The 15089-nt window shown below is 41.6% G+C and overlaps 1 protein-coding gene across 6 annotated transcripts in view; it reads right to left on the reverse strand.

The window, feature by feature from the left end:
• The window catches only part of map7d1a (MAP7 domain containing 1a), a 44409-nt gene that overhangs the window by 13081 nt on the left and 16239 nt on the right, over nucleotides 1–15089 (reverse strand). For 2 of the 6 annotated variants that reach the window (XM_069656539.1, XM_069656538.1), the window contains exons 2-10: nucleotides 14343–14552; nucleotides 9943–10011; nucleotides 9193–9213; nucleotides 6160–6323; nucleotides 5948–6059; nucleotides 3078–3182; nucleotides 1724–1846; nucleotides 1478–1623; nucleotides 987–1117 (exon numbers count right to left, since the gene is read on the reverse strand). In XM_069656539.1, the coding sequence (XP_069512640.1) occupies nucleotides 987–1117; nucleotides 1478–1623; nucleotides 1724–1846; nucleotides 3078–3182; nucleotides 5948–6059; nucleotides 6160–6323; nucleotides 9193–9213; nucleotides 9943–10011; nucleotides 14343–14552 (1081 nt within the window). The remainder of the gene's footprint in view (nucleotides 1–986; nucleotides 1118–1477; nucleotides 1624–1723; nucleotides 1847–3077; nucleotides 3183–5947; nucleotides 6060–6159; nucleotides 6324–9192; nucleotides 9214–9942; nucleotides 10012–14342; nucleotides 14553–15089) is intronic. The other 4 variants (XM_069656541.1, XM_069656540.1, XM_069656542.1 and 1 more) reach the window with 4 other exon arrangements.

The raw sequence follows: 15089 nt of genomic DNA on the forward strand, positions 1-15089 counted from the left end.
GCTAACCCAGCGTAGATCATAAACAGGTCAGGGGGATGTGAGGTGAACCTTGTTTACAGTCTGGTTTTAGTCTGTACAAATTTCCTACAGATTATCCTGTGTCAGATTTTTCAAATGGTAACTGGGGTAACTGGGTGCATATACAGTATAATCACTATGTGTTAATGCAATAATTATATTTTTTATTATTTTCCCAAAAAATAGTTTAGTACTGTACATAACATGTCTGCTGTACATAACATGTCTGTTGTCACTTTATTTGGTGTATTTACAAGGGTTAATAATAAGTTAATAATTCATGTAAAACAGTAAATGTGAGTTTTAAGTATTGCGTTAATTCAGATAATTCAGAGGCCAGATGCCTTACGTTATGTTTCAAGGACTTCATTACCCATAATGCCATGGCGGAAACAAAGAGGCAATGTGGAGAAGTTAGAAAAACTTTGTTGTTACCAGCAAGCTGTACTCTCAAGCTAACATGTGTACTCCCCTTTTAATTCACTAAAGAGAGTGGTTAGACTAAGCTACAACAATGTCAAAATATGGAATAATGCTTATATTTTTCCACTCGTACATTGAATATGTTTGAATTTTGATTGATGGTTGCTTTTACAAAATAAATGTCAATCAACAGAACTGAAAAAAGCAGAAAATCCTTACATGCGAGAAGCTGGAACCAGACAGTTTGCATTCTTTACTTGAATAATTAGTGAAATCATTGTGAGGAAAATGGTGGCTAACTAACATCAACAGTGGTCGTCTTTAACAGGCTTTGTTAAATGTGTAAATAGACAATTTATGATAATAATTAGAGTTCTGGTGGATGAAATCACTAACCAGGCAGGTGCAAATTATGGCATTCATAAAGAAACGGGTATTGGCAAAATGTTTTTCAATTTACAAATCATGAATAAAATCAAAATGAAGTTACCCATTTTAAAGTGACAGTTAAAATATAGAAAATAAAGTCTAAACTGTGTGTTTACCTGGGATCAGGTCTGTGTTTCATGCTGGGTAGAGACTGTCTCTTCTTTAGCACCTTCTCTTTACTGAGGGCACTTTTCTCCTTCTCATTCTCCCGTTCCTTGTCCTTCTTTTCTTTCTTGTTTTTATCCATCTGTATGACGATGACATGAAATATAAGGTTAACAAATTAAATTATCTTCATTTCAAAAGACATTACATTAAAATAAAACAGGCGAGAGGACTACATAATGATTTGTATACATAAAGTGCAGGAAAAGGGGAAGTGTTATCAGGGAGCAGGTTTTAAATCGGTTCCCACAGAGAGGTAGATCCACTCGTAGAAATAGAATCAGCTGTTACACATTATAAGGTCGTTTAGCTTCGCTCTTGTTCTGAAAAATGGATCACTGTAAAACGTCTGTTGGTAGTTAAACCCTGTCGTAACTTTCTGAAGAATTTGACAAGTCTCGATTGTCAGAGGAAAGCCAACGGGCTAATCAGGCCAACTTACGGGTGTGGAGCTCCGTCTGTGTTGGCGCTGGGTGATATCCGGCGTGCTGGACGTCACTCTCCAGCGGTCGGAGCAGCGGTGGTGGGGCTGGTGGGCGCACAAGGTGAGGGGACTGGCTGAGGCCGAACGGGGGCAGAGAGGAGAGTCTGAGGCATAAAAGCGACGTAGACATGAAGCTCATATTTATTGATGATTCTGACAGATGTTGATCGGATGATGCTTTTTTTTTTTTTGCTCTCAACTTACGACCATCTTTGCCATTGCTGAGGACGCTGGCGGCACTGCGGCTCCGGGCGAGGAAAGACAGCGTTGGCGTCATCAGCCGGTCGACTATGCTGCTCTCCCATGGACTCAGTGCAAGGCCACGGGCTGCAGGAAGGAGAAACAGCTCAATAAGTCTATATTTATTACCCCCCTAACCGTGGTCAGAAGAACTTCGGGCAACAAATGAGAACTCTGCAAAGACTGATTTCAGACATTTCCAAAATAAAAGTCTAAAATTTGTCACCAAGGGAAAAGAGAATGAACCAGGTTGTAGCTCACATGGACAAACAGCCATAAAGACCCAATGAAATACACAAAATCACAGTTAGACACTTCAGTGCCACCCAAAGAGATTATAAGAGAAAGAGAATGAGCTCAGTTACTATGTCTGCTATAACCTTGGGCTGCAGTTGTACCACCCAAGAGAGCTAGAGAGTTATTTGAAATGCTTGTCTAGACACTGAGTCAGTTATTTATAACCACAGCCCTGAGCTTACAAGCAGAGTAGAAGAAGAAAAGCGGAGACTCGTCGGGATTCTGTTTGGTGGGCACACCTTCTTTTCTGGCTTTAAGGTGCAGAGTGAAGAAGATGTGACAGTGAATATTCAAAGACAGGGTGTGGAGTCATGTTGAGGCAGAGGGGGGGAGCGACAGGAGGGATAGAGACGTTACCGGTACCTGTCTTTTTTTTCTCCCAAGCAGCACAGGAAGAGTACCTGCTGCAGGGAGTTTTCAGAATACATTATGTCCTGAAAAACGCTGACTCACTCACTAACTTTTTTTCAAACTCAGGAGTTTCGCATCCTTTGCAGGAGGACACCATGACCTGGTTAAATTTAGATGCATTAAAAAAAGAAAGGTTGATTGAAAGATTATTAAGCAACACTCCCCTCTATTATCAACAATCAATAAAGCAATCAAGACAATCAAAAAGACATCCCACATCCAGTGTGTTGTGATGAAAATGAGCACAAAAGATGCATTTGAAGATGCACATGAAATGTCATCACAACACAATGAACCAACCAAAGGATAGTAAAAGACAACAAAACCAAATATGAACACCGTACATAAAACACGAGCATGCAGAGCATGTCCAACAGAGCCCAGACCCCGATTCTGAAGTATAAAAAAATAAGATATATTGGTTTTGGATGATGGAAATGGGTCAGCTGTCAACCGTCAAGCACAAGAGAGGGACTGAAATCAGAAAGGGGGAAGAACTGAAAAATAAAAAACAGAGGAGAATGATGGACGGGTTCGGAGGTGTTGGCGGCAGTGGAGTGATGGACACATTTAAAACGGGAGGAGGGGGTCATTCCAGGTGTTTCCTTACTTCTGCTGGGGGAGTTCCAGAGCGTGGCGGAGGACTTGGACAGTCGCTTGTTTATAACAGAGTCCACATGTTTGGGCAGGTTGACCGTTGACAAAGAGCATCTGCCTAAGAAGCCAAGAGAGCGCCACACAGATGTTCACACAGGTCACACGGTTGAGAAGGAAGAGGGGGAGGAACTTCTGCGGCGTCACGTGTTACGCTCCAATGACAGCTCTACAAACATGCATCCACACACTTGAAAGGAAACTACCATAACATGTTGGTAACTTGAGTGGCCGTGATTAAAGGACATTCCTGTGTGCTGTGTGTGTTTATATACCAACAGACAGGGATCTCTTGGCAGGAAACATTTGTCACAACTGATATGTTTCTGTTTGCATCAAAGTTTTTAAAGGGACAGTTCACCCATGTTATAAAACAGCTTTTTAGCTTTGGGAAGAGTTTTTATTCACACAGGTTTTGAGATATAATAAAATAAATAAAATACATAATTTAAATTGCACTTAAACTGTTAACAAAGACGATAAAAACTAGATTTTTGTGTACAATACAAATACAAATGTTCATCATCAGCACCTCTCCAGAAACAGTGACCCCGTGTCTCAGGACAATCTACTTAATGCTCCGTCAACTGGTTCAATCTGCACTTTTCTTTGTCCACAAAAAACAGTGGGATCAATGTTCATTCATTATGCAAAGTAACCAGGCACCGTTTTTTTGCTGATTGATATACATTTCAAATTAAGGCTGTGGTTCTCACAGCAACACCAAACTTAATTCCATTCAACTCCATTAAAGCTTTGTGTTATTAAAACAAATTGATACCTCGTATCTCTTTGCTGATCTTGTCCTGTACATGTGTAAGAAGTGTTTTTAAACAAAAAAAATCTCGTCCTTGTTTCTTTTAACATTCAAACGTATCAATCGCTGTGGATCTTTGCTGTGAAAAATATAGAAAAAAGGATTTGGCAGTTCAAAGTTATGCCTCTTCAGACACCTACCCACCTGCAGCGGTTATTTAATTAAAAATAATTATAAAGATATAATCGATCTTGTCGCTGATGATCCTGTTTGCTTTTGTAGCTTTTATAGAGGCATCAGTAAAACCTGCAGTACATTTCATAACCAGCTAAAAACTCCTTACAGGAGCTTTAAGGAAAAGGATAAAATGATTGTCTTTTTTGTGCTATGAGGCTTTTTTCTGAGGCTGCAGAAATGTCCACATGAAGGGCAAATAGTCTTCTTTACAACAAATCCAATTCCATAAAGGATATCAACTTAACTAAGGAGGAATTGTTTAATGCTACCAACACAAGCAAAGAAAAAAAGCCAGTTTGGAATAAACATAAGAAGCCAAACTTATGATGAAAGATGCTGCTGCTTTCAAGGTTGATGACCTGAACTGACAAACCTTGAAACCACCATGTGTAACACTGCACACAAACACTCCTTTCCAAAATGTCGTCAAACAACATTCACAAAACATGACTGTATTAAAGCAGACTTGTGTCTATGTAAATGTCTTGATATAAGCAGACATGTCCGGTGTATCGGGCAGCGTGCTCTTTTGACAGACGCCATGATGGGTACTTGGAGCATCTCCTAAATAACATGACAAACTCTCAGCCATTCCACTGCAGCCTGTTGACGCTTCTTTACTTCCTTAATCTGACACACGACAGGCTGGCGAGGGCGGAAGGAAGGGAGAGATTGATTAGAGAGTCAATAATTCCCCTGGCATATGGCAGAGCGATTACATGACATAGGATAGAACTCGGGACTCTTCAGATTTAAAGCTTTGAGTCGGGAGGAGGGCACAAAGAGGCAGGAGCATCCATCAAGCAGTTAAAACATCATTTCTATTATATAATGTGGCCTCTGCAGACTCTTATATTATCGACAGAATTCTGCATACTGCAGCTGTTGCAATAAAGCAGCTGAATATATTTTCTCTTAGGCGATCAATACAGTCTGGCTATCATCAGGGGCTAATGACCCTGAAGCTTTAGAGGCAAACAGACAGCTAGGACAGAGCTGTGGCAGCTGAGGGGATGGTGAGTTAAGGAGGCGGATGATGCAGCAAAGGCACATCAGACTGAAAGATAACAAAACAAAACCACAGGTGCATCTGCCTGCGTCATCTGCAAACACAAGCAGTGAGCTAAGCGGCTGCTTTCCGCTCTCTGTAAGTGTTGCGAGTAAACAGTAATCTACTATGGCTGAACAAACAAAGAAAAGATGGATGACTACAGATACAACTTCAAAAATAAGTGAAAATCCAATGAAAAAGGAACAAATTGGACGCTCAGATGAAGGCAGACCGTCGAAAAAGGAAAGCGACCGTCAGCGAGGAAAATCAAGAGTTACAACCGGAGCCAACCGTGGACGTTGCACATGCAGCACTGTCTGGATATCTGGGAAGTGTGCTCCTGAAATTACTGTATGGCCATAGGTGACACCAAAGAGAATTTCAAGATTATAACTTTAAGACAAAATGATAAATTAACAGGAAATAAATCAATAATCATTCTTAGCACATCCTTGACAGAACAGCTGACATATCAGCCGAATCTCCCTTCAAAGACAGAAGAAAACTCTTCAAGGCCATTAGACTGCTGTGAAAAGTGTGAGCTACACAACAGAAGACAAACGCGTAAATTATTTCACTCTAATGGACTTCAGAGGTTAACGGCACAGAAACAGTAGAGCCAATAATGACGAATAAATGGCAAAATCTACGGCCCGTAAAAGGGTCATGTGTCTCCCTGATGCAAGGACAACGTAGGCATCAGCTGCCTAATATAGCTATCTGATTCTTTAGTGCTCGCAAGTGACTCATTTGGGTATGCAGATTGGATTAGTGTTCTCACCTTCTTTCTGGCTGGAGTTCTGGCTCAGCGCGCCGGCCCAGGACCATCTTTGCTGGCGGATTTCAGCCCATGTCTTCTTGGTTGACCTGTGGATGGCTGCTTCATAGCGTTCCTGGAAAGGATACAGGAACAGATATCAAGATTTCCATGCAGCAAACACCTCAAACTGATTTTTTTTTTTTAATATAGCAGGTGTTCGCCTCAAAACCTACTTTATTCTTCACCAGCTTCTGTTTCTGTCTCTCATCCAAGGCCGCTCTCCGTTTTTCGGCCTTGATCCGCTGTTCCTCGAGCTTCCTGCGGCGCTCCTCCAGCTGCTGATCCCTCAGCTGCCGTGCCTTCTCCTCCTTCTCCAGCCACTGCGACTTTTTAGCAGCTAAAATGGGACACAAATACTATCAAGTGAGTACAATTTTACCAAGAGAGTAAAAGACAAAAGAGCCCTCTCTCTGTCTTCCCTGTCCTTTCAGAATACTGTAGGTATAGTACGCGACTTAAAAGAGCGGTGTGATCAAAGCCACTATCGTTTAACGGGTTGTGTGATTTCTCGACAGATCCAATTGGAAGCTTGGAAATAAATATCCCAGAAGTAAAAAGTTAAAATCTTCCTATCATCTCATTTGTGCTTTGTGTTACTAAACTAAATTCAATTAAAGAATAGTGCATGACACGATACTTCTGAAGTGACACTTTTACGGCACACTAAACGCATCAAGTCAGCTTCAATAAACGACACACTTTGATATGGAAATCGTCTCCTTGTGCGCGAGCCATTCAAAGCGGGCGTAAAGAAGCCTTTAGCAGCTGCCTCTCTGTGTACACAACTGCCCATATTTCTTTAAACTACAAAGGAAAACCTCCATGAAGAATCAGCCTCTGCAAAGAGGCGAGGCTCAGCTCGCTAAAGCACTTGATGCAACAAAATCAACTGGTTGTGGATTTCAGATTATGGTGAAGGATCATTGCAGAGAGGCTGGAGGCGAGAGGGGTTAACATTTATTGGGAGGCACACAGTTGGGCTTTCATGTGAGGTGAGGAACAGAAAGCTGAGTTATACGGAGGCGCTGCCTGCCAGCACCTTGCGGCAGAGAGAATATCTGCTGCAGTGCGTAGCTCCGCTCATCACAGCTCAGTGGCCTCGATTTGAAAGAAGCCGTATTTTTACCTTCCAGTGATACAAATCTGTAGAGATGCACCGTAAGTTAAGTGCAGTGGAAACTGCTTCATAATTCACTCGTTGGGCTGTGATGGGAACAGAGGGAGGAGGAAGCAGCTTCGACTACAAACATATGCAATGTCTCAGGCTCGCTGAGAAAGAATGAGGTTTTCCACATCCATAATCTTTCCTCCCTTCTTACAAGAGAAAACTTTGGGTCACAGCTTTAATTAAAAGAGACTGCAGCCACTGTTTCAGAGCAAAGCAAGGTTGTGGGACACTTAATTTAACTGATTCAGCAGAAGCTTTTTGAACAGCACAGGTGCTGATGGCTAAACAAATAAAGAAAAGATCGATGACTACAGATACAACTTCCAAAATAAGTGAAAATCCAAAGAAGAATAAACAAATTGGACGCTCAGATGAAGCAAACAGTCTGAAAAGGAAAGCGACCGTTAGCGAGGAAAAGTTACAACCAGAGCCAACCATGGACGTCACACATTCGCCATCATTTATGTATCTGTGTCGTGATTAAGTGCTACAAAGTTGTCCATTTCTTAATATCTTATGCTTATATTGTTTTAAAATGCATTCCTCGTCTCTCTCCTGACAGTGATCAGTGCTGACAAGAAGCATCGAGGCCTACTGTAGTATAATCATTAAATAATCATGAACAGAGCTGCTCTAACTCTGGTACATGAAGTATTTAAAGTATCCCACAAAACACAGACAAGGCGGGAGAGAAGCTTCTGTGCCGTCGCAGCCAACTCCCCAATGCAAGTCTTTCAAAACGTCACCTAAATGTAACAAGGAGCAAATAAGACACCATCTTAGACGTGATGTGTGCAAGGAGTTTAAAGAGTGAACCTTTTAAAACTAGTGATACTCCTGGTGATGGTAGATAAGATCTCTTTTAAGCTGATGTTGTACACAAGCTTTGGTAGGATCTCATCTTTTATCCAGGTCTGACTGAGAGTATTAAATCAGGGCGGTGCCATCTGGCATGCACGGTGATCGCCCAATTAGACTGATCCGCACTACAAAGTGTGTCAAAATAATCCTACTGCTGTCGAAAACATGGCATTACTAAAAGTACGGGTATGATGGTTTAAAGATGTCAGTGTCAAATGAGGATAAACTTTGTGCAGAAATTTATTTACAAAAACGTTAACATGGCTCTGAGAAGGAAACTGTGCCCAATATATATTTAAAATTTAGGACGTGAAGACTCTATTCGACCAATTCTCTCCAGCTCTAAGGTAATAAAGATCAGGCATTGCATGATTCTACTGTGAGCTGTGAAAGATTTTTTTCTTCTGTATCACAGAAACAAAAAATACGTTACATATAACTTTTGTTTTTGTGTTGCTAAATAAAGTATTTCAGATGTAGTTTCACAGCCAAGATAAATCTGGCTGCACGCGTCTCTAAACCTCCACCTTCTCCAGTACGACGGTAATCATAGCAGTTTTGTGGCATGTGGTTCAAACATGTTATCTTTAAATACAAAATCCAAGAACCTCTGTGGCGTCTGCAGCTGCAACATGTGGAAGGACAAAGTTCAAACTCAGGGCATATATATTCATTTATATAGAACTGAGAATCTGAGTGCTGCTGCTCCACAACCATTAGTAGCATATATTCACTTATAAGTGATTGGTTAGGTGATCGGTCTATGCCTACATGATTTCTGAACAAATGATGTTCTGAGAAAAAACAATTTCTATCATGAAGAAAAAAATAAACTATGATTTAAAACAAGGAACACCATGGGGATTAAATGAATGAAACATCTCTATGGCTGGGCAACAACCAAAACTGACAGTAAATGCATGCATGTGACTATTTCATATTTAAGAATTGATTCCTCTGATAGGAAGAGATGTTGACAAACAGACCAACACTAGCTTGAATGTTCAGTGACTGATAATGTCTGTGGATTGATAAGTTTTGGTTTATTGCCCAACTCTAGTCGTAACTACAAATATTCATTAAATCAAGACTTCAAAATGGAACACAATGATCACAAAGGGTTATCACCACCACCACCACCACCACCACATGTATATACAGTAGGTGAGTGGCTTACCTTGTAACACGCTGAGCTCTTCTGCAGGGGTAAAGGGTGAGAGAGAAGACAGAGGCAACTGTCAATCATGCAAAGCAGTGAACAAGCAGCCTGTAGCCAATGTGACAGCCGAGTGTTAAATAAAAAATAAGGCCCGGAGATGAAACATCAACCGACATAAAAAAGGTACAGCCATGTCAATTGTAAAGTAGCAAAAGTGAAAAGCACAGAGGAAGTTTTAAACGTATTGATCAAAGTGCATTCATTCAGAGTGGGCTAACATGTAAAAGGTTTTTGTGCTTTGATGACTAAGAGCTGTTGCATGGAGGAAGTTTAGAATAAGCCAATTCAGAAGAGATATTCATCACATTGCAAAAAGGTGCTCACTTTTATATCAACGTTTGCTTTCTGTCAGCGTGAGGAATATCTCTATTTACTTCAAATTTAGTGCAAATGGGAGCAAACAAACATATATTAAGCAAATATTGTAACGCAGCTGGTGCGTCCTTCAGCATGCATTTAGAAAAAGAGAGTGCTCGCTCGTCTGTGATTAAACAGCGTCTTGGCTTTTGCTCATTTCAGTCACTTTTGTGCAGAAGCCCAAACAACCATTTTCTCCTCCCTTTGCTACATGTGCATGCCATCTGCAGCCCGGAGGCAAACCAGCAGCAGCCCCACTGCAAACAAAAACCTCTTTCACCCCAACACCAGGGGGAGCTCTCTTCCTGTGTAAAGGGACTTGTCCTCCCACCCCTCGTTTTTTCCACTTACCAAGATATTTGGCCTTTTCCTCTCTCCGCTCCTTGGCAAGCTTCTGCCTCTCGTCTGACTTTATGATGTCTAGGATGAGAAGGGGAAAATACAGAGAGGTTGAATTATTGTAAACATATATAAGATTCAATCAGACCAAGAAAACAGCATTACTATTATAACTTGACATCTCTTACAGGACAAACAGTATCATGTGATCAGCAACACCGACACATTTCCCTTTAAACTATTTTGGCCTTGAATCTAGAAGTGAGTCATGACATTCTTTCATATAATTGAGCAATTAGGGTTAATTTGCTTTTACTAGTAACACAATAAAAGCTGGTTAGTCAAGCTCACCTTAGTGAGAATCATTCCTTGAGGACGTCTTGTGTTTACAGAGAAAATATAATTCAGTCAGAAAAGACTACAGTGGAGGTCTTATTGTTATTAATCTCATCTTAAATAGTCTTTATTGTAAACAAAGCACTGAAGACGCTGGATTAGACTGGACTGGTAATACCTTAAATTCAAAATTCTGTACATATACAACTACTCATTCACTAATCCCTACAGATTCTACACAGAAATGTAGAATCAGTAGGCAGGGACGTGGATTTCCAGGACGGTAAGTTTTCTGGTTTCCGTTTCTAATACTTTTGTAGTCCAAGTAATATTGACCAATCACGTATCAGCAGGCGGCGGCGTATGCAGGAAAAACTGTCCATGTGGAGAGTAGAAGCAGGCGGGCCGTAATGAAATCACCGCTCCCATCAGCGGCTATCTGACGATGATTTAGCTTCTTATTAATCTCTATAAACAGACATCTGCAGTAAATTCAGCTAATAATTCGATCCAGATCTAAAATTCAACTAGAGATTAATTCCCCTGACGCTGTGTCACGAAAGCAGTTCAGCGTTCAGATTTCCCGACTTCCTTGAATGCATCTGTTAAACAAACGAGAATTTTAAAATAGTTTTCTTCTCGTCTTGAGGACAGACCTGACAAAGCTTCAATTTGACTTCTTACTAATCTGCATCATGATGTTGAAATTTCGGCAAAGGTAAGACCTGTAATTAAAGTAAATCACAAGAAAAATCTTTTTCTGTACACAATGCAGCACGCAGAAAAGGAAGTCTTGACTGGAATTCGTTTATCGCTAACCGCTGGCTAGTTCGGCATGTTCACCGTTGTCCCCAGAGGCTATATCGCCGTCAGACTGTAGCCGATGGGATCCGAGATTGCTCATTCACAACATATTGTATAATCATATTTTGTCCCAATAATCATGACAGCTGCCTGTCCACCTCCGTCAGCACAAATCTGACCTGAGCAAACGTGATGAATCTTCCCTCTGATTACTATGAATATACCGATATGTCTAAACGTTTCTCACTGGCTCAAAGAGGCTTTTAACTTTTAAATGTCACCACAAGGAAATGCATGCCACAACACAAAGACAGGAAACCAGCAACGCCAACATTTCAACAGTGATGCTAAACAAACAATTAAAGCTGAGATGTTCTGTATATTCTGGAGAAAAAACACAAAGAACAAACGTTTGAGTAAAACTCTTCATGGAAGCAAATAAAAGCTGCAGCATGTTTCAGGCTCACTAAATCTCCTCTGCCATCTGGATGTGGGTGCATGTTTGTATGTTTGACTGTGATATGTTGTGACTACAGGGGGGCACTTACATATATCTCCTCTCCCTGTGACATCCCTGATGTGTGCTCGCACATAACATTCCTACCAAAGACCTCAGGGGAACCACTCAGTGAAGAAAAACGCAGAGGGGAACAGCAATGCAAGCAAACACTGAACCACCGAGACATTTCAAGAATGCAAACTGCGTCCTTTCATGATCGCTGGTGCTACTTCCTGGGAAACAAGTGTTGTCATCCTCACTTGCCAGTGGCAACATTTATCTTTGTATGGCATCCAAAGAATATTTTGATGAAAATATAATTTGAAAGGTGGATAGAACATTTTACTATATTGTTGATTGTCTAATTGTTTAGGCAGAAATAGGAAATAATCAACGATTCCAACAGTTTAACAAATTTGAATATTTGCTAAATTATGTAGGGGCATTTTTATCCTATATGCACCTGATTTCTGCAGCCCATCCAAATAAATCAGCTTGAAATGTTTCTTGACCAAAACAACTACCATGTGAAATCATACATACATAATTGTAGTGTGTACTACCACAAATAACTTCTCCATCTCTGGAACATGCTCCTGATCTTTCTTGAGTCTTATTGACACATCCTCTCCCTCGATCTTCTCAGACCAGATGTTCAGCATCAAACACAAAGGAACTCAACCTTCAGCGCTCTCTTACAGTGCGAGGCATGAATCATAAACATGAAACAATCTGCCTTCTCTAAGAAAAAACCTCTGACCCACTTTGATATTTATAGGTCTATGTAAAGCCCATGTGTTCGGCCTCTGTAGGTGTGATGCACTGCTGTTTGCAACTCACCGCCAGCACCGTGTTAATCATAACGTCACATGCACAAAGCTTCAGAGACAAAAACAGGCTGGCCCAGAAAATACCGCTTGTTGCTGTGTTTGAGCTCCGCACACAAACACACTGGAATCTTCTTAAAATGTCAGCTCTGTGTTATTTTGTTTGCGGCTAAAGTAGGATACATTAGGAGTTGTGCGTGGTATAAACACAGATAGCATGCAATGCAACCTGCATTATTCAAATTCATCCCACATAATAATGAAGAGAAGGACTGTTTACATAACGGTTTCTTTCACGAGCTAGCTCACCACCTACACAGGAAGGTTCTCTTGAGCCGCTTTCCCACTGGTCAAAAAACACCCGCCTTTTTTGATTATGGGAAAAGTTACAATCGGCATACAGACCCGGGTCAAATGACTCTGCAGTGACTTGGATAATTATCGCCTCGGCTCCGATTGGCATTGATGGGAACACAAAATCCGTGTCGACACGCTAATCTCCGCCCCCTTTCCGGCACGCTGCTATGCTCCGTCTGAAACTTCTGCGACTCCTTGTCACCTCAGCTACAAATTCCACCCGTCTCCGTCCGAGCAGCGCTCGAACATCGTTCCAAATTTGTTGGCGCCGAGGCTGATAAACACACTGAATGAGTAATAGATACAATAAAGACCTAATCACTGTAACATCTTCACTGTTTACTAACCCTGTCTCCGGTGCGTTTGAGACGTCAGACGGTGACGCAGCAGAAAAGAGACCGACAGGAGTATACTTCACTGGCAATGGGAACAGAGACAATCAGCATCTATTAGCGGGTCTTCCCGGGTCTGGAAAACCCGCTTGAACGCACTACTTTGGTGGGAAAGGGGTATTAGACAGAAGTGAATCACCGCTTTTATACGAAAAAGTTTGACATGTGACAAACTACAGCTGAGCAAAAGCAATAGCTCCCAACTGAACTGCAAGCCAAACCATTTCATTTTACTAATTAAGGGGCCACATAGTGCTTTTCATCTTCATCATGCTCCTCGGTGTGCTGCAAAACCTCTCAAGTAATGAGCTTTACCAAACCAGCGTATAAGGAAGGACAAAAGGGGAGTGTGGGTCATATTTGGAATAAGGAGAGAAATAACTCTAAGCTATGTATTTCACCAAAGCAGACCAGACTTTGGGAAACAAACATAGAACACAATAAAAGTCTTGATATAAGTGATGTGGCTACAACAAAGGATAAAAACTGGAAGTATTGTTACACTTCTGGGAGCAGTTTGGGAGTGGGGGGGGGTTATCCCTGTCACCTCACGCTCAGAGAATAAAGACCATGACCACAGAGAATGGATTAATGGATAAAGAATAAAGGGGAGAGAGAAAAGAGGCTTATACTCCAAAATCCCTCAAACATGCTCCTTGGAGTTTTCATGTGCTTAATGCCAGCGGCTGCAAGGAGTTCAAGTAGTGGCATTGTGGAAATATCTACAGTACCAGGTCAAACCGAACGTCTTCTTGGAATCGCTCCCTGAAATAGCGCTCCTAGTCGGGTTCCCTTTGCCCACCTTTCATGAGGGACCAGTGCGTGGCAGTGATCAGCATTAGCTAGCCACTTAGCGAGTAAGCTCATTTGTCCATTTTTACAGGCATATTTACTTTACTAATTCAATAATTCTGCCTGAAATCGTTTGACGGCAAAGCTCAGATGTTTCCACACAGCAGCTTTTGTTCTGTTTGTTCCGACACTTAAAGGTAAACTGCAGCAGCGCTATTGGATTTAGCTGCATGTCTGAAAGCATGTGGTCACTCTTAGTCAGATACTGAAGCATTATTATGCCTCAAGAGAGCTGACGGAACTCCAGCGGACTGCCGATGTAATGGTACCATTAGAAGAGCTGCTTCATGTCGGGCTAAATTTAGTTTTACTTTTAAGCAACTAAACTGATATGTTTTCCTTTACCTTCCTTCCTTTTCGTTCTGGGGTGAGGTGACGCAGGCGACCCCGGTGACCGAGGGATGATGTCAGCTTTTGTCGGGGTAGTCAATCTCCGGTCTGTATCTTTCTTAGCCGGGGACTCCATCCTCGGGGTGATGCTTTCTGTCTTCGGGGGGCTGCTCTCGCCCTCTGGGTCAGGCCTCGTAGCGTTTGTTTTCAGATCTGAGAGAGGAGCTGTTTCGGAGAGAGAGACACAGAATACAAACAAGTGAGCAAATGACAAGGTAAAGGGCAAGACAAGCTCAGAGATAACACTCAACCAGTTGGTCTTCATTCCTCTCACTGCTGGGCCTATGAGCTAATTCGAAGTGGGTGACGTAAACTTCCTGCAGAGCTGCATGTAGCGAGTGTGAGGGGTGGAGTCCAAAGCTGTAAGGAGAGGATTGTTTTCTTTGGGAAACTCACATATCAGCACTGTAACAAAATAATGAAACTAAACACCATGTAAATGAAACGCTGTAAGATCTTCTGCATCTTTCACTTGTGGAGCTACATTATCTGCTGCATCTTAGGTCTCGAGTTCCTCCTGTACCTCTGATTCTAAAAACCATTTCTCCTCTGCACGACTGATTTATCGACAGAGCAGCCTCAGCAAATGGCTCGACTCCCTGGCACAACTAAACACAGTAATTGCTTTTTGGCATCCTGATGATCCTACTGAGGTGAAATGAATTGCTTAGGAAAAAAGAATCACAGTGATCATCTTCCCAA

This window comes from Semicossyphus pulcher, unplaced genomic scaffold (assembly GCF_022749685.1).
Source record: "Semicossyphus pulcher isolate SPU_LCO1_2020_fin unplaced genomic scaffold, fSemPul1.0.p SCAF_9, whole genome shotgun sequence".
NCBI classification, from domain to species: domain Eukaryota; kingdom Metazoa; phylum Chordata; class Actinopteri; order Labriformes; family Labridae; genus Semicossyphus; species Semicossyphus pulcher.